This window comes from Glarea lozoyensis (assembly GCF_000409485.1).
Source record: "Glarea lozoyensis ATCC 20868 chromosome Unknown GLAREA15, whole genome shotgun sequence".
In the NCBI taxonomy this organism is placed as follows: Eukaryota; Fungi; Ascomycota; class Leotiomycetes; order Helotiales; family Helotiaceae; genus Glarea; species Glarea lozoyensis.
The window spans coordinates 1731533-1753117 of record NW_007360989.1 but is presented as its reverse complement, the minus strand read 5'-3'; the positions used below and the strand labels follow the sequence as shown (position 1 = coordinate 1753117).

General features: G+C 45.2%; 9 protein-coding genes across 9 annotated transcripts; 3 read left to right on the top strand and 6 right to left on the bottom strand.

Annotated features, from left to right (window-relative positions):
• Positions 1–212: 212 nt before the first annotated feature.
• Positions 213–948, bottom strand: GLAREA_06389 (S-adenosyl-L-methionine-dependent methyltransferase; the record flags this gene model as incomplete). Its single annotated transcript, XM_008081802.1, has 2 exons — positions 213–695; positions 796–948. The coding sequence occupies 2 exons, from the start codon at positions 946–948 to the stop codon at positions 213–215; spliced, it is 636 nt and encodes a 211-aa protein (XP_008079993.1).
• A 358-nt stretch (positions 949–1306) lies between these two features.
• Positions 1307–3126, bottom strand: GLAREA_06388 (Galactose mutarotase-like protein; the record flags this gene model as incomplete). Its single annotated transcript, XM_008081801.1, has 4 exons — positions 1307–1336; positions 1385–2604; positions 2666–2776; positions 2880–3126. 4 exons carry the CDS (start codon positions 3124–3126, stop codon positions 1307–1309), a joined length of 1608 nt encoding a protein of 535 aa, XP_008079992.1.
• Positions 3127–5842: 2716 nt separating this feature from the next.
• Positions 5843–8857, bottom strand: GLAREA_06387 (P-loop containing nucleoside triphosphate hydrolase; the record flags this gene model as incomplete). The annotated part of the gene is made up of 1 exon (XM_008081800.1): positions 5843–8857. The coding sequence occupies one exon, from the start codon at positions 8855–8857 to the stop codon at positions 5843–5845; it is 3015 nt and encodes a 1004-aa protein (XP_008079991.1).
• Positions 8858–9300: 443 nt separating this feature from the next.
• On the top strand, positions 9301–10664 carry GLAREA_06386 (Chaperone J-domain-containing protein; the record flags this gene model as incomplete). Its single annotated transcript, XM_008081799.1, has 3 exons — positions 9301–9375; positions 9436–9524; positions 9575–10664. 3 exons carry the CDS (start codon positions 9301–9303, stop codon positions 10662–10664), a joined length of 1254 nt encoding a protein of 417 aa, XP_008079990.1.
• Positions 10665–11131: 467 nt separating this feature from the next.
• On the bottom strand, positions 11132–12409 carry GLAREA_06385 (uncharacterized protein; the record flags this gene model as incomplete). Its single annotated transcript, XM_008081798.1, has 4 exons — positions 11132–11365; positions 11422–11517; positions 11567–12090; positions 12139–12409. The coding sequence occupies 4 exons, from the start codon at positions 12407–12409 to the stop codon at positions 11132–11134; spliced, it is 1125 nt and encodes a 374-aa protein (XP_008079989.1).
• Positions 12410–13304: 895 nt separating this feature from the next.
• GLAREA_06384 (uncharacterized protein) lies at positions 13305–14028 on the bottom strand (the record flags this gene model as incomplete). Its single annotated transcript, XM_008081797.1, has 5 exons — positions 13305–13388; positions 13448–13570; positions 13623–13768; positions 13818–13917; positions 13972–14028. The coding sequence occupies 5 exons, from the start codon at positions 14026–14028 to the stop codon at positions 13305–13307; spliced, it is 510 nt and encodes a 169-aa protein (XP_008079988.1).
• A 797-nt stretch (positions 14029–14825) lies between these two features.
• GLAREA_06383 (uncharacterized protein) lies at positions 14826–15137 on the top strand (the record flags this gene model as incomplete). The annotated part of the gene is made up of 1 exon (XM_008081796.1): positions 14826–15137. One exon carries the CDS (start codon positions 14826–14828, stop codon positions 15135–15137), a length of 312 nt encoding a protein of 103 aa, XP_008079987.1.
• Positions 15138–16402: 1265 nt separating this feature from the next.
• Positions 16403–17335, top strand: GLAREA_06382 (uncharacterized protein; the record flags this gene model as incomplete). Its single annotated transcript, XM_008081795.1, has 2 exons — positions 16403–16883; positions 16932–17335. The coding sequence occupies 2 exons, from the start codon at positions 16403–16405 to the stop codon at positions 17333–17335; spliced, it is 885 nt and encodes a 294-aa protein (XP_008079986.1).
• A 2512-nt stretch (positions 17336–19847) lies between these two features.
• GLAREA_06381 (uncharacterized protein) lies at positions 19848–21122 on the bottom strand (the record flags this gene model as incomplete). Its single annotated transcript, XM_008081794.1, has 3 exons — positions 19848–20221; positions 20287–20772; positions 21008–21122. 3 exons carry the CDS (start codon positions 21120–21122, stop codon positions 19848–19850), a joined length of 975 nt encoding a protein of 324 aa, XP_008079985.1.
• Positions 21123–21585: the final 463 nt, after the last annotated feature.

Sequence of the window (21585 nt, the reverse complement as noted above, 5' to 3'; positions counted from 1 at the left end):
GGTAACCATGCCCACCGCGTTCACTTTACTAGCACTCCCCCCGCGTGAGGAATTACCTGATATTTTGGCCCAACAAGTGGTGGGATGTTAACTTGACTCCAAGGCCCTGCGCTTTTAAGAGACTTCACGGTATCTCTCGTGATGGAGCAGCCCCCAAGAAAATGTGGCCAAGCCAAATTCAGCAAGGCTTTGAGCGCGTCAGTACAAGACTATCAGAACTGATGAATTGAGAAGAGAAGCTCACATTGATAGGTAGTCATTAGCGCACCCTCCTTGGTCTTGACGTGCTCGTAGATGATCCAAATACCACCTTCCCTCATATATTGATACAACTCACTAATCACGTACTCTGGCGTCGGAATTGAACAGAGGCACAGAACAGTGACCACAGAGTCTACAGACCCTTTTTGCACCCACCCTTCGCCCAAATCTTCGATGCCGACAGGGATAATGACATATTTGTCTTGCAGCCCTGCCTGCACGATCTTTTCCCTCAGACGAGGGTGGTGGTCGACGTTTGGCTCCACACCATAAATCTTTGTGACATTCTCCTTGTTGAATAAAGACAGCCATTCTCCTGATCCGGGACCGATGTCAAGCACAATACCGCGTGCTTGATCGATCAGGGGGGCGACGACGGTGCTGTTGTTTTGGCGAATAAGGGGACCATAAACTCCCCAGAATCGTGCGAACCACTGGTGTCATAATGTTAGAAAACTGGAAGCAATACACGACTACAATCGAACGAAACGCTTGAAGTGCGAAGGGGTTATCAAATGAATGAAGGATACTGACAGCATCTTTGAATGCGGACGGCGAGCACAATGTTCCGAATTGTCCGCTCGAGATCAAGGAAACAATGGTGCGTGGTATATATGTACCTGCAACCATCATAAAATAAATGGGGAAGAGAAGACGAACGGAAACATCCTTGATCGTATCAGACATGTTTGAAAATCTGACCCGGGGTAGAAACTGCAGCGTAATAGTGTAAACTAGGAAAAGAACATCAAGAAGTGCAGGAGAGTGGTGAAGAATATTTATATTGCTCGGAGCACGCTAGATTTGCGCTAACCTGTAACGTAGACAGGCGGCACAACGTCCTTCCACGTTTGCCTCGCTTAAGCCAATATCAATCGAGGATAGCAACGAGCGTGATCCGCCGAGACCAACGTCCCTCAATTGGTCCAGGATCTGTCTGACAAATTGTATTGTCCAAGGGCAAAATCATCGAGAAAGGATGATAGAGCATTCCCGTGGCATCGATATCGGGAACGCTGGTGTATGAAGAAATTTTCGAGAAGTTCTATCTGAACAAGTGAACTGCATCAAAGATCTGTGGGACTTGTTAGGCGATATCATAAGGTTAACATTTCGGACTTACGAAGTTAGGTGACAAGTACATATCGCCGCTGGACCCCGAGGCCACACTGATCGTGATCGTGTTGGACCCTGTCACTAGTCCACCCTTCGCGACTGGGTAATCATATATATTGCCATAGCCTCGATACGCACCTCGAGTAACACCTCGAGAGTCAATCGAAGTAGGCGCTGCAGGTACAGTGCCAGCCTTGCCATTGACAACGACAGAAGGTCTACCACCAGCGAAGCTAAGAGTCGTGCCAATTCTTAACGTAGCTGCATCGGATGCCTGGGCGGCGGTCAAAGTAAATTTGATAGTGACAGGGTCGTTGACGCCCTTAAAAGCTGCCATGGGAAAGTCCGTGAGCGCGGACGATCCAACTGTGTAAGTAAGAGGACCCCAAGGAGCCATACGTGAGTCAGACGGATGCATGCGAAGTTGATTGGCTGCATTGCGGAAACCAGTTGGCTGTCCATCCCAATCTCCGATTTGAAAGAGTGTTGATGCGGGAGTAGTCCACGTAGAGGCGATGTTTTTGGTGGCTGTTGCGCCAGCTGTTACCACAACGCCCGTTACTGTTGCAACTTTCAGTTCATCTTGATAGAGCACCATGGTGTACGTCCCAGGCTTCATTGCTGGTGATGCGAAGTTGCTTGTCGACGAGTCGGCGTAAGTCCAGTACTGTGCTGCACTGTTGAACCAGTGTACGACGATCGGGTAAGTGGCCCCAGCGATTCCGCTTGCTTTTCCACTTACGTACCCTCGACCAGAAGTAGGAACATACCCCGATACACTCATTCCAGCCCAGAAAGAAGTATCGAGATTAGCAGAAGGTGTTCCTGATCGCGAGAAGACACAGGCATAAGGGCCGTTGAGTCCTGTTCTCCAAGCTTCTGTCTTGACATGGCCTGAATTCATATACCAGTACAGTCCCGTGTATCCTCCCGTAGGATTGGCATCGATGTCTCGCATGAATGGACCTCCAGAACTGCTTTCATAAGCTGTACCTGGAATTACCATACAAGCTTTCATAGTGCTTCCGGAGACGCAATGTACTTTATCATCGATAAACCGTTGACTGGAGTAAAATTTGCTTCGTGTTTGACCTCCAACAACGAAAACATCAGAGCCTTCCACAGTCGACGTGCTACCTCCAATAGCTGAAGCTTGATTCACATCGTCATTGGGTAGAAGGGCAGCGTTTAATCTTCCGATCCAGCGGAGCTCACCAATAGATGGTTCTATAATGAATGTCAGGCTCAAATTGGCATAGAAAAATCACGCTGGAAGGATCAAGCTTACCTGCTGTGATATATGTAGCCATATGCATTGTACTGTCTCCATCGCGAATAACGTAGTAATGTGTCAAAGTTGATGTTACACAAGTAATTTTCACATACTGCGTCCCGCCATCTACTTGATGTTAGCTATCAATTTTCAAAAAAAGCAATTGGAGAGCTGAGCGTGTATTGCTAGTCTTTCTGTCTATTTCAAACCCTTCCACTCCTAAACTTACAGGTAATGCTTGTCGCACTGACGGTTGCTGTCCCCAGACCTGACGAAATATGAGAAGCCTGGCTTTGATACTGGGCCTCGCTGCCAAGATATTTTATAGAAGTTACATCGCAGCTACTTCTCTTAACTGTGAATGTGAATGGGTTGGCGGATTCCGCGTCCACAGTATAAGCTGCATCTGTTGTTGTTAATTTGACGGCTTCAGTACCTAAGGCGAAAAGGCCGAACAGAAAGGCTGACAAAAACATCATTTCAAGGAAGAGAACACAGAAACTGTAACAAAAGACAGGGCAAAATCAAATCGCCTACCTGTGAGCTTCAGGAATGAGCCCGGAATATATAGGTGCCGGAAGATATATCAGCGAAACAGAATATGTTCTCGACGCGCACCTATGAAAGATAAAACAAGACACCATATGAGGGCTTGTTGAAAATCTCCGGAAATTTTCAAGGACAACATGCAGAAAGAACAGTTCCCCCGCACGACTTATTCTATCGCCGGCTGTAAATGAGTTTACCCTTGAGTAAACAGGCGAAAAAGGTCGATGAGGAACAAAGTCCGGGGAAAGCGGGGAGCGTAAGGACCCTGAAAGCTTGTCCGGTTTCAGCCAAGTTCTTGAACATCATGTTCAGCGTGAGGATAAATCTCCTTGAATTGATACTTGGGTGAACGAGATGAGCCTCGGTCTCGCGCAGGGATAGACCGAAATCACCATAGACGATGCTACCGACACCGAGAGATTTTGCAGAACATCAATCACTACCGAGAGTTAGTCCCTGTTTCAACACTTTTAGAGGTGGAATTACTTCTCGGCATGCCCTGCTAATTTGGTCGCGTGAACTACTTGCTCGTTACGACAGAATAAAGTTGGTGCTATCCCACACCGGCCCCAGAGATCCTCCTTCAATGCTAGTGAGCTAGTAAGGAGATCATCGCATGGAAGGAAGTATTCTGGGGAGGATTGGATATGGTTGATAATCATTGCTGCGAACTTGATTTGCGGAGGGATGGAAAGAGGAGGTTGAAGGTGTCTTTTGGCCTGAGGCATCAAACTAGAACTTGCTTCATAAGAGCAGACTTATGACCGAATTAGGCAAGTGGTTGAATCGACGTGGAGATTGAGGGTAAGCTGATATGTAATGCCTGGAAAGATTGGAAGTAAAAAAGATCTTTTAATTTCACTCACGACCAAGGGAGAACAGAAAAACAGTTCATTTCCGATTTGCACTTGGCTTTTGATTGGGCATTTCGTTATGCCCCTTTTGAATTTTCTGGACACCATGCTAGACGAATATTTACATGTTCAGAAAAGTACTTCGCGTAATATACACCGAAACTTTCACCGGGATGACTCTTTTGTGTCGGTCGGCCACCCTCATTCTCCTTCCTACTTCGTCCTATGAGAGATAGCTAGGCGTAACTGCACTCCGTAGTCAACATTCTTTCCTGTTGATCAAACAGAATAATTCATGTCTCCCTAGACTTCCTTTCAATTTTCGCTTCGAATTCCAGCGGTAGACCAAGATTTTGACTTGGCGTTCAATTGCTCAATGTGACATTGTGAACTTCGCTGTGCTATTCCCAACGATTGGTGGGATCAGAATAACAAGCGACTCCTCGACAGATGCGAGGGTCCTGTCGCTATGTATCGATAGTCTCGAATCTCATTTAAGATATTCCCGCCTCAGTTTGCCATGCTAGGATAATTACACCACTAATGAATACCACTCCGTGACACTTATCATCCAGGTTTCAACCCTCCAGCATAATAACGTCGTCAAGTCTTTGGTGATTCTCTGGCTTTCGTCTCACAAGCGGCTGATGAGGTGTTGGGGTAGCTTTAATTGTAGGCATCGTGGTAGAGGTGTGTTGAATAACGTGACGTGTAATTGGAGGAGGCAGAATCTTTTGCTGATGTTCTCTGCCGAAGAGTTTTATTTTTCTTGCAGAAGCCTGTCCGATGAGAAGCAGAAGCACCATGTTCATAATTGCTGTGGAAATATGCATTTCGAATTTCCTGGGACGTTGAGCCTGTAGGCTATGGTGGTGGAAAATTGGTTTTCGAGAGTAAGGAAAACATTTGACATTTGGAACATGCGACTTGGTATAAACTATCAATAAATGGGCTGGCAACAATCTCATGAAGGAAGTCGCGCATTTCAAGAAATGTGCATGACCGCGTCCTCCGCTAACATATTTTTACGACATTGCTGCGATGAGGATCTGGTCACGTCGCGCGTCACCACAAGAAGTTGACCGCGATTCGACAAATACAGTTTGCATGACACTGTTCCTTTTAGGAATCGATTGCGGAAGTCTTGGTACAACAGTAGGATTCGTGAGCGGGTATCTCATTGTGGTAGCTGAGCTGGCATCGTGAGAGGCGGGGCTCAATCGAAACAACAACATCTTGGACGGATTGATTTGACGAGAAGACTAGAGCCCCATCACAGATGGCGGCATGCAGCTTTGAACCGACAAATCGATCGTCTCCAACATCTCGGTACTTAGAATGTTCGAGTGTTTTGCATCAAACCGTGCCGTAACCTTGTGGCGGAGTATTGTCTATCTGCGTAAGCCTTCGCTCCAATCTTAGATTCTACAAGCCACACCCGCAAGATCATGGCATGGATCAAACCCCTACTCTATATTTCGTTGTTGGAGTTGTCAGACGAAGGCAACTAAACCGCCCTATATAATCGGAGTATGACGCTGACGAAATGGTGCGTCCCTAACAATTTTGTTCCTTGCGAATCGCGACACGTGATTATGTTACCGGTGGCTCCCTCAAGTCAATCTCAAAAAATTCACAACAACATTGTCGGTGCATGGCAAGCTATGGGTATAAGTGTCCATATCTGCATGTACGACCGCGGAAAACACCATCGGTGCACTGCAATCATGTTCCGTCCTCAGTCTTGGATATTATTGATAAGCCTGAACTATGTCTGATAGGAAGATAATTACATTCTGGCTTTTGGCATTTTCCGATCTTCAAGCGCCTCCAAATCCTTTTTCTTATGAAAATGTGGTGCTGCCTCATGAAGCCACTCTGGTTTTATTGGCAGACAACTTCTCATGTATTCCTTGGTTGTCTGAACCAGTTCGTAGTAGATGACCATCTTAACAGGAGGATTATTGTCCATCACGACAGACGATGGATGAATATAGACAGTCGTATTGTTTTTCACAGTGCGATAGCTGTCCCCTCCTCTTTGAAGTCTTGCTGCATTCGGAAAGAAGCCAGCGGTAATAGCTTTTTGGATTGGCACGAGATCGGCCTGGCCAACAGTGGAAAGAGTGACCTCAACGCGCTCGCAAAGCTTCGCTAGCTGATCACGAACATCTCGAGCCCGAGTCAGAGAACGCTGTTGCAAAAAGTTCTCTTTTGCCCAGACAAAGCTAAAGTCGCTATCCACCCACTGATTCCAGATGTTGAGCAAAGTGAGATGATCACCGCCTTCTTTCACAGTAAATCGGGCACGAGCACTATCAGCATGTATCTTTTTATCCTTTGGTCTGAAGAACAGTGCCGCTGATTCGCTCAGCATAGAGACAATAGACAGAACCTCCTCGACACACCCAAGTTTGTCTGCTGCAAGGATTGCCTTAGCAAGCATCGGATCGGTAGGAAACTCTGCCATTTGTCGTCCTAGTTTGGTCAGTTCGCCCTGGTGATTCAAAGCCTGGAGCGCAAACAATTGATTCAATGCACCGATTAATGTTTCGGTAGGAGGCGGGTTCATAAACTCGAATTCCAGTAAATCGTTAATTCCTAGTGACTTCAGAAGCAGCACAACACCATTGAGATTGGTCCGCTGGATTTCTGGTGTGGTATTGTCCTCCATCTCATTCATGAAGGCCCATTTGGTATAGAGCCGGAAGCATTTCCCTGGACCAACACGACCAGCGCGACCACTTCTCTGATTGGCAGAAGCCCGAGAGCAAGGTACTGCAACCAACTTTGACATACCCGTAGCTGGGTTGTAGTTGTTTTCTTTTACAAAACCCGGATCAATAACATAAACAATACCATCAATTGTCAAACTAGTCTCGGCGATGTTGGTCGCCAGAACGACCTTTCGTGCTCCGTTAGGTGTCGGTTCAAAGATCTTGCTTTGTAATTCAGATGGAAGGTTGGCGTAAATGGGACAAATGACCAACTCTGGTACGCGACTACCGAGTTTCCGCGATATTTCAGTGATGTTTTGCTCAGCTGCTTCAATTTCGTCTTGTCCCGTCAAGAACACCAAGATGTCACCTTTCCCTTGTGATGTGTGGATCTGAAAGACAGTAGTGATTGCAGCAGCTAGATAATTTGCTTCGGGTTGTGGTGTATAATGAATGTCTACCGGATATCTCCGGCCAGGAATGTTGAAAATTGGTGCGTCATCAAAGTAGGTCGCAAAGCCTTTCGCATCCATGGTAGCAGAAGAGATCAATAATTTCATCTCGGGTCTCTCGCGGGCAAGATCTTTCACGAGAGCCAGTAAAATATCAGTGTGGACTGTCCTTTCGTGAGCCTCATCAATCATCAGAGCAGAGTAGCCGCCTAAATCGGGCTCTGTCATGAATTCTCTTAATAACATGCCATCTGTCATATATTTAAGAACAGTCTTATCACTGGTAGAGTCTTCGAACCGAATCGAATAGCCAACCTCGTTGCCTACTTTCACACCCATCTCATCGGCAACACGCGCAGCAACGGACATCGCAGCAACCCTACGAGGTTGTGTACAACCAACTTTTAGTCCGCCTTTTGTGTAGCCTGCCTCGTGCAGATATTGAGGTAACTGAGTCGTTTTTCCACTACCAGTTTCCCCAACGATGACTAGGACCTGATATTCAGCTAAGGCGGCCAGAAACTGTTCTCTGTAGGCGTAGATTGGGAGACTTTTGCGGGTTTCCTCCATTGAAAGAGCTTTCTTCTCTGCCGCTTTCAGCTGTTCTGCTAGGAAGGCCTCTTCTTTGCTGATACCCTTGCCCACACCAGCTTGTGTCGAGTCCATAACCCATTTGATCCCCTGCTCTTCGTCCAGCACATAGTCGTATTCTCCTTGGTCTAGCCTTTCGTTGCTCTGGATCTGCGCCTTGGCTTTAGATGCCTGCTCCCTCTCCCACTCCTCATGTTCTGTTACGAACTTCTCTTGGCCGTATTCGTCCTTGTCGACATATCTTTTGTACATTGCCTCTTCCTTCTTTTTCCTATCAATCTTCCCTTTCTCCGTAATATAATCATCTGGCATAGCATATCCATCTAGGTGGTCGTCGATTCGCAATCGTTCTTCGGCAATTCGCAAAACCTCCCTGTTTTTAGCAAATTCTGCCTTCTCCTTCTCGGATAACCTTGCACCACTGCGCAGCTCCTCGGTCTCCTCCGCAACCTGCTTTCTTAATAGCGCCAGCCGTTCTGCTTCCCGCTTCTTCAAGTATTCCTGCCGTGACCTCTCTCGCAGATCGGGAAGCGCAGCACTTCTCGCAGCAGCATCTTCGGCAAGGGCCCGTCGCTGGGCCAAGATGTTCCCCTCCTTGGTCGACGACCTATCCTCCACGAGTTTCTTCGTCCTGTCTTTATCTTTTGAGTGCAGTCTCTTCGCGAAGGCATCTTTCTCCTCTTGATCTTTCCTTCGCTCCCTTTCCGTGTCCGAGATATCTTCCTCTTCATCCGTGTGGCTCGTTTTGATGCGCTTAGAGGCCGACTCTACAAATTCTGGCTCTTCCTCCTCGGAAACATATTCCTCGTCGCCCCATCGATCTTCGAAGTTTGCGTCAGTCGCTTCTCGTTTTCGAATCGTCTTTGATCGATGCTCCGATTCCCTGCGGGGTGAGCGTTCCCGGCTGCGCTCGCTGCGTTTATCGTGCCTCGACGAAGAATGCTTGTCCCTATGCCGACGCCGTTCCTTCTTCTCGACTACTTTGGCTGGCCCAACCTCGTCATCTTCCATGGGTAGGAGGGCATACTTTTTCGCGGCACCCATTGCGAATGCTCAGTCTAACGAGGACGAAAACCAGTAATGATTATTATATAGAAGAAAGACGCGTTTGTCACTCAAAACCCTAACATTGAAAGCGGCTTCAGCGGATCATTTTCCGGAATGTAGATGCAGAGAGTTCGGATTCATGTTCAGGTAGCTAAGCTAGCTTGGTGTCTGAGGAGAGACATTCACGCTGCACTCGTGGTCTCTTTGCTCAGGCGGAATAATTCCATCCCTGCAATCTAGCTAGATTATCAGAACAGCGTGGTATCTTTAGAAGCCACTTAAGACATAACAACCTCTACACAGAGCAAGCTCACTTTTTCATTGTCGTAGATTTTATTGCGCAGTCATTCATTTAGTGCATATGCTCGATCACCATTGAACGACAGGTCTTCCTTAGACTTTTCTTTTACTAGCGCATCGAGCGCATTTCCAGCGCAATTATGAGACTCCCTTCTGCAGGCTTCCTACTGCTGTGCATGTTGCAATTGGCTTCGTGTGCAGAGGATTTTTATAAGGTAATGCTCCACTCTTGGAATAGATCCGTTCACGTCAATCGATGTATTAACGGGCAACAGCTCCTGGGCATAGATAAGTCGGCTTCAGAGAGGGATATCAAAAGCGCATACCGGAAACTTAGCAAGAAATATCATCCTGACAAGAATCCGTACGTTAAATCTTGGTATGATGTGACACAAAGTACTAATAGATATTTAGTGGGAATGCAACAGCTAAGCAAAAGTTCGTTGAAGTTGCCGAAGCCTACGAAGCGCTTTCTGATCCCCAATCGCGAAAGGTGTACGACCAGTATGGACACGAAGGTCTGAAGCAGCGTCAGCAAGGTGGCGGGGGTGGAGGGGGCCACGATCCTTTTGATGTCTTTTCTCGATTCTTTGGTGGGGGTGGACATTTTGGCCATCAACATGGACAGCGACGTGGACCGGACATGGAAGTCCGGGTTGGGGTTCCGCTACGTGATATTTATAATGGACACACGACGGAGTTCCAGCTTGAGAAGCAACAGATCTGTGAAGAGTGCGAGGGAAGCGGAAGTGCTGATGGCAAGGTTGACACCTGCGCCAGTTGTGGTGGGCACGGTGTTAAGATTCAAAAGCACATGCTTGCTCCAGGCATATTTCAACAGGTTCAAGTGAATTGTGACGTTTGTGGTGGACAGGGCAAGACTATAAAGCATAAATGTCCTGTCTGCGCGGGTTCTAGGGTCGTCAGAAAGGTCAACACCTTTACCTTGGTCATTGATAGAGGAGCGCCGAAAGGACAGAGAATCAAGTACGAAAACGACGCAGACGAGAGTCCAGATTATGTTGCTGGAGACCTGCATGTTACCTTGTCAGAGAAGGAACCAAGCTTGGACGAGGACAACGAGCTGAGAGTTGACGGGACCTTCTTCCGACGCAAAGGGGACGATCTTTACTGGCATGAAATTCTGTCACTGAGAGAAGCATGGATGGGAGGCTGGACACGAAATCTTACGCATATGGACGGTCATATTGTCGCTCTCAATCGCCCTCGCGGGTCGGTTGTGCAGCCAGGACATGTCGAGCGGGTCAAAGGGGAAGGTATGCCCAAGTGGCACGAAGATGGCGACAGCGAATATCATACAACAGAGTTTGGCGACTTATTAGTAGAGTATACTATAGTATTACCAGATGAAATGGAAAAGGGAATGGAGAAAGACTTTTGGGCACTATGGGAGAAGTGGAGAAAGAAGAATGGCGTTGATTTACAGAAAGATAGCGGGCGGCCGGAAGGCCCCGTAAAGCAACCAGCCAAGGACGAGTTATAGGTAATGATTTTGGAAATTAGGTTGGGGCGTATAGAATTCAATTATAGTAGAACGTTTCCTCCTTGCCGTCTTGTTCTTATTTATGTGCTAATCTGCCATTAGTCCTACCGTTCGCTATGCTTAAGCTGTATACATCTTGTTACTTGTAATCGTCGGTTTGAATCACACCGATTCCGATCTTTGGATGCACCTTGAAAATATGCTAAGTGTCATCAAAGAAACAATCAGGATTATAATTCAGTTGTTTTATTAACCATTCTGACCCCTCGATATACCTAAAAATTATCGCAGTCTTTCTCCGGAGGCATGGTCTAATACGACTATCTCATCGCATGATCGCAATCCCGGCATCTCACCTCAAGGACATTATGAAAGTTGTCATTTTGGAAGGGGAATCAATTAAGTGTATTGCACTAGATCAGCAACAACGGAACCTTAATTGGACATTGCCCATACACCCTCAATAATTAATCATTCCTCAAAAAGGCTTTCACGGCGTCACCCCAAACTCCAGCTCGCTTATAGGTGTGAAACGCAGGTACACTTCCTCCTGCCAATCCCTCAATAGCATTTGCCAAATCATCGCCCGATCCCTCGTCTCGTAGTTGCTGAATAGGATACAGATAAGTCTCGAAGGAGAAGACAATTGCTTTGCTGGTGGGTAAACGATGAAGAAGTTGACGTTCGCATCGGAGACTTGTCTAGAGAGTTGAGTTGTCAGTAAGACTGTAGGACTCGTTGACAGATAGACACTGACCCGGGATATGTCCACATCTTCGGGTTCTGCTTCTTCGCCTTCATACAGATGTGTTCCGCCGGGCTTGAAAAGCTCGTCTGTTGTTGTGATTGTCCACTGAGAGGTCATTTAGCTTCTTGTCAGCTTTCTCTGAAAGAAAACGTACATTGGCTCTCTTCACAACCTTGCCCACTTCCAGCCTGTCAAAGAATCGATCCATGCTAAGTGCTAACTTCTCTTTATAATTCGGCACCGGACCGTGAATTTCTCGGAGTGTCATCCCGCACTTTTTGCTGGTATCGAATCCACTTGGGAAGCATACTACAAAACCTTCGAGTATATATCCTTCGCCGTCTTCTGAGGGAAGCATGAAAAGAAAATCGTGGTCAATATGACTTCCCATGATTTTCAAAGCCTCAAGTGAAGACGTTGGCGGAGTTCGAGGAATATGTTCTTTGTTGACCAAATTCTCAACGCTTGTAGGGTGAAGGACAAACATTTTTGGATAGCGAGTGGGAAGGTACGTCCCAAATATCCAGACGTAGAATTCATTGACGGCTGCTGAAATTCTGTCAGTTGCACCAAGTGCAATGCTTGGATTCTCTTGCATGATTTTTCTCCGGAGATTGATTCGGTCGAGATAAGTCGAGTCCATTTCAACGAGTTCCGAGATCGTGGTTGATTCTATGGCTAGATCTAGACTTAGTAAGACTTTCCTCGGTAAGAAGTGCTACTTACACATTGTCAGGTGGTATTTGGGTTTGAAGGTTCGTAGTTGGAGAGGCTTTGTCTCCTGCCATTTGAAGTTATTTCGAGGAACGATGGTAGCCGTTTGTACATCAGCAACGAACTTCTTCTTATCTACGACACTGTTGACGTCCCGACTGATGGTTGCGGACTTCGATCTCCATCTTATCGTAGCTACTACAATAAGAAGACAAGCAAGCAGCACATATCCCCACCAGTCAACAGCCATCTTCTTGAAATCGACGGAAGCTTGTAAGGCCATATTGATTACCTTTCAATGTGAAAGTATTCTCCTCCCAGCCTCGAAGATAGTGGGAAACGATCCTCTTAGGAATATTGAATTACAATGAGTCAAAATCATGAAATATAAAATGCATTGTCATCGCAATGACCCACTCACTGGATAGCCTACCGAAGACACTGGTCAATGGTGATAGGTTTCTTACGACTACTTATTTAGGTGTAGTATTCCCGCCACAAGCGTTATGTAGTCTGCATGCCAATGTTAATCCAGGAGTGGGGTTCGGGAACGATCCCACTCTTAAGTCCACGGAGTAAACAGTAACAACGACTAAGATTATTTGCAATCGAAGATAATAAATAGACTTCTGGGCTGTGGAAAGTGGTAAAGATTGGAGCTACGATGCTGGATGGATGCGACGCTGGTGAATGACTTCTTCGGGCTCGTTGCTTTTATAGCTCGCTTATTTGAGCATAAATATTTTTTCATCACTTTATACGAAATATAATTGCCATGAAGAAGACGATTTTTCCGATTCGAAGGACATTCTTTGGAGATACAAGCTTTCTTCGAGTTCCGCAGTTTCTGAGAGTTTTATCTAAATTGCACGAAGCTGCAAATCATGCACCTGCACGTGAGCAGGTAATGTGAGACGAACAGAACAGAATTTAATAGGCGAGCCGGAAGAGAGGAAAGTACTATAAAGTGTTGTATCATTCTCTCAATACAGTTTGAGATGTCAGGAAGTAGACTAGAAATTCAGCTAATCCAAAAATGATACCTTTTTTTTTAGGTCTCTTGCTTGCTTTTAGACCACACTCGTTTCTCCACTTCTCACACAGAATATAATCAAATACTGACTATTTAGCCCCTCTCGCATTCTTTTTGACATTCAATGCATCTGAGCGACCCAAATTCAATTCCTAAAGTTGTACCAGCGCTGCTCGTCTGGATTAGTGTTACTGTGAGGATACTTCCGACGATACACTACATAGAAAACCTTTCATCAGTGATTAGCATCTCGCTCGAAAGCTCGCAAATATTTCTGATATAACTTACAAGGATGATGCTGCCAAAGAGTGATAGCCCAAGAAGGAGGCAAAAGCCGAGGTTGACTTTTAAGATCAAACAGGTACTGTCAATAGCACTCCTCGTCTCTATGCAGTCCGGAGTGTCAATAAACTAGGAAGCATAAGCTACGGATCTAAAAGTATTGAGGGCTTCAATCGCTTACGTTGAGCAAAAATACACAATGGATCATCCACATGGTCGTCCACAGAATATCGGCTAGTGCTTCCATGTAAACTTGTGCCTTTAAGTAAGCTCGTGATGGTGGAATGAGGAAGCCGAGGACTACAACGAGGGTGACGCATGCAGACCCTACAACGCATTAGCCAAGTAAAATGGTACGCTGTATTGATGAACATACATTCGATAGTAATGAGGAAGCGAGGAGTTGCTGTTTCAGTCTCCGGAATACGGGCGATACAAGCCCCAGTCAGTCCGATAATGGTAATGCAGACAGAAGCCTGCGAACATGTCAACACTTGAAGTTTTGGAACTCGGAGCTGGATGGAACATACCTGGACAACGCGCATTACAACCAGAACGAAACATGAAGACACTTTGTTGTACCACATGTTGCAAATCTCGAAACCTGGACTCAAGAAATGATTTAATAAAGAATCACTTGCGAGACACACGGGAAGATAATTCTTATTTATGGTCCCCAGAATATACTGGTTCCCACCGCTGTGCGAGACCTCCTTGCAGGACCGAATCCGATGTCTCATTATGACAGACATTTTTTCAACAAATGGGTAAGACAGCTGTGATTTTTTTTTTACATGCCCTTTTGGGGAGATTTTGCAGAGCTTTAACTTGATTTGATGCAAAGCTCCTAGCTAGTAAAATCTCCTTTGGTCGATTTTTAAACTGGTACGAAAGGTACAGAAAGAGTGTAGCTTTTCAAATCAAGACCAGTAACTTCAAAGCACAATTCAGGTCAATTTACTATATCATATATCTCGAAACGTTTGAATTAACTTAACTTCAACATGCTAATACGATAGAAAATGTGCGAAAGGCACGAAATATACCAGGAGACATTACTTAAATGCAACCATTGTCAATCCATTTTCGGCCCGAATCGGAGATTGACCGGCATTACGTAGGCGTAGTCGTTGGAAACCCAATGATAAACATCCTCAACTTTTCGACCTTCCATCAGATTGGAGTCTCAATTTCAAGTTGGATATTCTGGTCTGAACACAATCTCCTGCGTGATTTAGGATCAGAAGACCACATCACCAAGTCATCGACACCTTGTTTGCCCTGTTTTCGAACATTGAACACCTCTACAGCACGACAGAAATTGAGCACAAATATAGTCAGCTGCTTCAAATTGTTGTTGAAGAACAAACCAACAGTAATTGCTATGTCGGAAGTCAACCAGGAAGCGACCAAACGCAATGTTCTACAAGGCCATCTTGATCGTCTATTGGAGTCACGAGAACTGCCAAAAACAATTTGTCCATCAGAAGTCGCGCGAGCCTTGAATAGACAGGAGCTTGCAAGCAGCGGATTTTCCTCCTGGCGAGAATCCATGTCGGATATAAGAATACTGGTATCAGAAATGAGAAGTCGAGGTGAAGTGGAAGTTTTACAGAAAGGTTCTGTCCTTGAAGGTGATCTGGGCGATGGCCTTGAGAATGTCACTGGGCCTATAAGAGTCAGAAAGACAAGCTGAGCTGTTGTCGAACCACTTGGAAGAGTCTTCCTGAGAATCATTCTTAAAAGCCCACATCAACATAGAGCTCGACCGGATTCATATTGGTCGACTTTCCACTTGAGTTTGTCGACTATGACGCTGGCGAAAGGTTCGCTTCCCTGATTTCTGTGGAATACGCAAACTTTCTCTAGCAGCCTGAGTTTCTGTACTTAAGTCTTGAATGATATTGGTTAAGTCATCGACGGTATTATTGAGGCAGTTCGAATCGGAATGGTCATGATCAATTAGTAAGTCCTACTCGTATCTGATTGATTTACCAAATTTGACCAATTAATAAGTAGCGAAACAGCAAGCCTTGCATCGCAAACAAGAATGTTGATTTCCATTCTTTCAATGCTGACTGATTGCTTTCAAAAACCAGCTTGTTGCTCGTCCTACTTGCTAGTTACCTGAAATCAGTCAACGCCACCATTGCATGACTATTTTCATACCAAATGAGTAGATTGCCGTCAATGCTAGTGTTGCTTCAGTCATTCAGTTGCTATAAAAGCTCTAATTGGTAACAGAAAATTGTATATATTCAATGCAGAATTTCATACTGAGGGCAAAATCTTAGTCTCTTTTCAACTTTAGTGTTTCCGGTCCTCTTCATCGCCTATCTCTGTCAATTTGTTACCGTCTTTATTATCTAAACCCCATTGACTTCTTGTTTCATCCAGGCGCCCCTGCAGCCCATAGGACGAGCTGTCATGGTCGTAAATCAACCGACTGATAGGGATCCAAAAATCTTCTGCTCTGAAGCAGACATCGTACTCAGATTTAATAAACCCAAGCAGATATCAGGCAACATTCACCTCGACCTTAGTGAAAAACACGACATAGTCACCTTTGACCCAGACAAGTTTGACTCAGTAGACAAATCGGTAGGAACTGTTACATTTCTTTGGGCATGTGACCCACGAGACGCTCGGAAGGAAGATTATTCTTCTCGTAATCGGACCTATTCTAATGAACAATCTGGCATTTAAGTTCCACTCCGCCTCTTCTACTACTGAAACATTCTAATAATCTTCTAGCATAGGTGAATCCGAATCTACCGCCGTGATAAATCCGGATCTTTGGGATAGGAGTACACTTCTACAATACATTGAGACACGAATAGATAGATTACGTCTTGAAAATCCCGACAAAAAGAAAGTACGACAAGATGACATCACATACATTACTTCGTCAAAGCTGCTCGCGCAGAACTCTTCTTACTTTGAGAAGATGTTTAATTCCACATGCTTGAGAGCATAACGTTAAGGGAAAGTGGCACGGTCGAGATTCCATTACTTTATGACGATCCTCTGGTTTTCGATAAGATACTGAGCATCATGCACGGCAGGAACGTCTCTTTGAGGCCAGAAGAAAGTCATGTTGAGTTCCTCGCTTCTTTCGCAGTCGCTGTGGACAAGTATGGGTTTTTTGACTGCACGCGTGAGCTTGCCACAAATTGGGCCAGATCTGTAAAGGCGCAACAGTACGTCGACGAACAAACATGCCTTGGCATACTTCGGCATAAGGCTGAACTAGGCGATTTGCAAAAGGGACCGCAATGTCTTTATTGGCTTCGCATCGCTTATGTGTTCAAAATACCCGACATGTTCAAAGACGCTGCCACTGATTTTTACGGATCGATCAGTATCAAGGAACTAGAAGAGCTCAAAGACGTATATGGAATTCCAATTATCGGGCTTCTCCCAATTCCATATCCATTTCTTGGTATATTCTGCTGTCTACTTTTAAGTGCTGCTTTGCTAAATTCAATAGAGTCGTCTTTGGTTTCTCAACAACAGAAGGTTAATTCCGCCATGGTTGTCTTACGAGACTTCGTCGCAGGTCTTGACTCCGTCTTCCGTGATGATCTAACCAAAAAGAAAGACAGAGATCTTATCAGGGAAAAGCTTGAAGAAAATTTGAACCCATTCAATCTTTGGCCGATTCCTGACCCTCAACACCTCGAGGCAAAGATATTAATATCTGACCTGAGTATGGTGCTGAGACATCTTTGGTCCTCTCCATACGAGTGGGATCGTCCTTATCCTCAGTGGTACTTCTCTATGGCCAAAGGAATCCTGGCGCCGTTGGAAAAAAAAATTTGGTCTGAAGTACCGGTGTTCAACATTGAAGATTACCCTTCTCGTCTCGGACTTCGAGCCCATCATCGACCTTGAAAGAATACCGTTGTACGATCAAAGTCACTTGATCTACATCCCATCATTATAGTAGACTCAGTGTTACTTCGCTTGGGGAGACAAGTAACAAATCGCAAAACATACTATGTCCCTCTAAGCGCCTGATGTCGTACATCACTGGTGCGTCGAATGACAACTTTCAGCAGCCTTTGGCTTTTAGATAAATTACTTAGTTTTGCATCAGTAAATGATTATATATTCCTCAATCGCTCCATCAGCTCTTCAAGTTTGCTTAGATTCTAATTTCATGTCTCTTGCCACCCAACCTTGTTTGTGTAATTAAAGTTAACTCCTCGGAGGAATATGCATTTCCCACAAGCTTTTACACAAGTTTTTTTACTCTACATGTAAATATGTGATAATTGACTGATACTCATCCACATCACATTCAACATTCAATCCAGCGCTACCTCTTCCAAAGAGCCAGCGAAAACATATGATACAAACAACCCGTTCAATCACCCAACCAAGCAATCTACTCGCACCCCAACACAACTCGGTCACACTTCTTTCATGTAGCTTACATCTTGGCACATCTACAAATGCAGAGAATATGCACAAACTCGGACATTTTCAGCCTTACCAAGTTCTGTCCCCAGAACACCCACATACGAAAACCACAATACGAGGTAACACACAGCTAGGCTTTTCATATAACGAATGAACGTACCTAGCTATACGAGAAAACAAGTTACTGCAACAATTCCAAGCCAATCTCCAAATCTCATGATCCTCGTATCCCAACACCACCTGACCATACGCATTCTGGTGTTATACAACCCCACAAGCGAATATTTTTCAGCTCATGCAGCACATGCGTTATCCTGCACGATGCCGGGGGAACGTGGGTCCGTATCGTGCTATAAGACTGCATCTTCACACTTTTACAAATTTAACATCGAGAAAAAAGCAAACAAAAAATGAAGCTCCTCCATCTCCTCGCATTCCCCCTGACGGTCCTCACCGCCGTAACACCCCGCGCAGAACCCTTCACCGAGTACCTGCCCCTAACATTCTTTTTTCATGGCGGTCCGAATATCTATACGCTTGATATGAGGGCGGATGGGAATAGTTATAATACGAGTATATCTCCGCTCTCCCTTCCTAATCCCCTTCACTCTTCATTCATTCAAATTTCTTTCCCTCATCTATATTCCAGATCTAATACCCTTTTATAGATAATGCACTCTCCGTAAATCAAATCGACACATCCACCTTCGACGCCTGGACTTACTGTAATTTCTACACCACGGGGTATAACGCCGTGTCAGGCACCCGACTCGGTGCTACGGTGCAGATTGGGCCGCCACAGCCTATTATTGCGGTTTCGTGTCGTCCGACGCCTGCGCCGCCTGGGACGTGTTTGCCTGTTTATGGTGAGTTAATTTTATTTTTGAAGCTGTGGTTGAGGGAGTGGAGTATGTTTCTGGGGGTATGAAGCTGATTCGTGCTATAGCGTCTTGTCAGTGGTGTGGTGGTGGGGTGGGTGGATGTTATTATTTGAATTGCTGTAGTGGGTATTGTGCTGCGAATAAGTGTCGACCGACTAGTTAGGACGATTCTAGATGTGAGGTTGGCGGTATGTTTTGTGTGCGTAATAAAGAAGTTAGTTGATTACGAGATGTTGTTCCAATCAGGATGGCCAGTCTATCTGGTAGTAATGTTAGTACTGTTCGAACTCACTATATCCCTCAACTGGCAACCCAACCTCCTCTCTCCTCAACCACCTCTGCAACCTCGCAATTCTATCCAACATCACATCCACAATCTCCCACCCATTATCCCCACAGGCCGCAAGATGGAAACTCGCTGTTTTAAGCATACTTTAAAGTAATCTTCCTTGTGGAGCGTATCTTGCAGCTTCAATCGTAGCCAACACAATCCAGATGAAAATACCAGGGATATGACGCCATTCAGTTAACGTTACTTTCCACATGGTTCCAAACAATAGTCTCATTTTTGGACCTTGGCAGGCTTGAGATAGTGAAACACGCGCTGAAATCGCTTTGAGGTATGTCAGTACTGCGTAGCGGATGGAGCTCTAGATATTATCGTTTTTGGTTGCTTGACTTCTGAATATCAAGATTGATTCAGGTAGTGAAGACATTCGAGAAAGTGACCAGTCGGATGCGGCGCGTAGCTTTGCATAACTTTGAGCATACGTTGGCGAACGGCTGTCTGGGAGGTCAAGAATTGAGGACATGATACAACGAATGTCGTCCAGTATTTGCGCTGTTTCTCTGGATATAAGCAGCTCACCGACACAATCCTTAAATTGCTGAGACGAGCTGAGAAGTGGCGAATCTAGAGTGATTGGAATTGAAGCCAGTTCAGTAACTTGATGTACAAATTTTGGACTGCAGTTGTTTGAGCTCGAGATATTGTAATCACATCTAAAATGGTCAGCCACCCACGCTGAAAATTGTGATCTTACGCAGTCATTGGTACTCACAAAATAATCATTTGCCGCAGAAAATGATGCAGCGACCCATCAATAACCACTTCGCAACCTGACCAACTCTAGCAATCCTCTGATATGACCTTGAACGTTCTCCTCGGTACCGAAATACCACTCATTCGTCGTCAGATAAACCACTGCTCCGAGGACTTCATCCAGTGTACTAGTATTATGGTTCCTCAGCATGACGTTCAAATTGTTAATGGTCTTGACTTTCTTTGATATGACAACAGGCGATTGACTTGGTGGTATTTTTTGAAGTTCTGCTTGATAGTAGCTTGTGTTGAAAAGAGCAACTTGAGCTATTATAGGAACTTTCATATCCCATGGTAGCCAGTGATCGTTGTAATAATTTGGGTGAGGTTTTCCGTCGATTGAGGAAACGTGTTTGGCAATGATTTTGATGACTGCGTTTGGTCAGTCTACACATAAGTATTGAGTGACCTACATAAGAATTAACAGCACTACTTACAACCGTGGAATAGTTGTGCATTCTGCCAGTTCGCTGCGATAGGTAAGAAATGCAACGGATCTACCATGTTAGTACCGAGACGTCCCGGCTTTCCACAAATTGCTAATTGGCTACTTCGAGTCTCTTTCTGTGTTTTGTAGCCCTCAAGCAATGGTTTCCTGTCATGTCGATTGTTGGTAGTACTTGAACATAGACTTGGTGTGACAGTGCTTCCAGTTCCAGTACTTGTTACCATATCCATGAGAAGATCTTGATAGGAAAACGGTGATATAATCGGCGCCACATCATCGACTAGATCTGCAGTCTTCAAAACACCAACCGACTTTACGCAGGAATTGACGCTCTGTGGGAAGTCATCACGAACAGACTCCTTCTCGAAAACCAGCTGTGAGGCCACGACGTCTGGAGTGCTCTTATCAACTGCTCTCGTATCAATTCCTCCTTGATCTTTGAAAACACTGTTCCGTGCACTCGACACGTCTGGTTCTAGAACTTATGTAAGTTATCTCTGCTGTTTATACGAATGAACTCACTTTTCCGATAAACACATTCAGGAGCCGGATACCTCCTCGAACAATGCCTACACGGCTGCTGGTGGTCACACTAAATTGCATTAGCCACGATTTCCACACATTCTGCACACGAAAAATGCATTCGAAGAGACATCTCGCGAACGAGCCTTACCTTTCTTTCCTCTTATGACATTCCGTACACGACGTACTCAATTTCAACCTTCCCTCCACAAACTTCTTACTCTTTTTCCTCGACGCACATGGTTCCTGCATCTTCTCGGACATGAAAAACAGCATGGACTGTCGTTCCAAAAAGACAAACATGACTTATCAACTGCTCAAGGGCGGGCACGGCTGAAAAATCGTAAAACGAACCAATGACTTTGTTGGAGGCTTGCCGAAGGGCATAGTGAGACTTATGTGCGTTTTGGTGGTTTCTGAGTGGACAGACTCAAGCCATGCCCAGAAATTTGTGGTGAGATTGGAGAGCTGAGAAGTTGTTACCAGCTGAGTTGGGGCCTGGACCTGGCACGTGACGTTCCATGAGTACTATTACGGAGAATATTAATTGACTTTTCTTGATATTCGTGGTCTATACTAATATTGTATACAAAGCTCTATAGAGTAGACCAACATAGTCTCGCTATTCTCTTAACTCGCTTCTTTTCTCTCTGACTTTGTTTAGTGATATCGACGAAGATTTATTTTAAATTCATATTAATCCGAGTGAAGATTGTACACCAAATTTCCAAATCGAGGACCACATAAGGCGTCGATAAAACAAGCT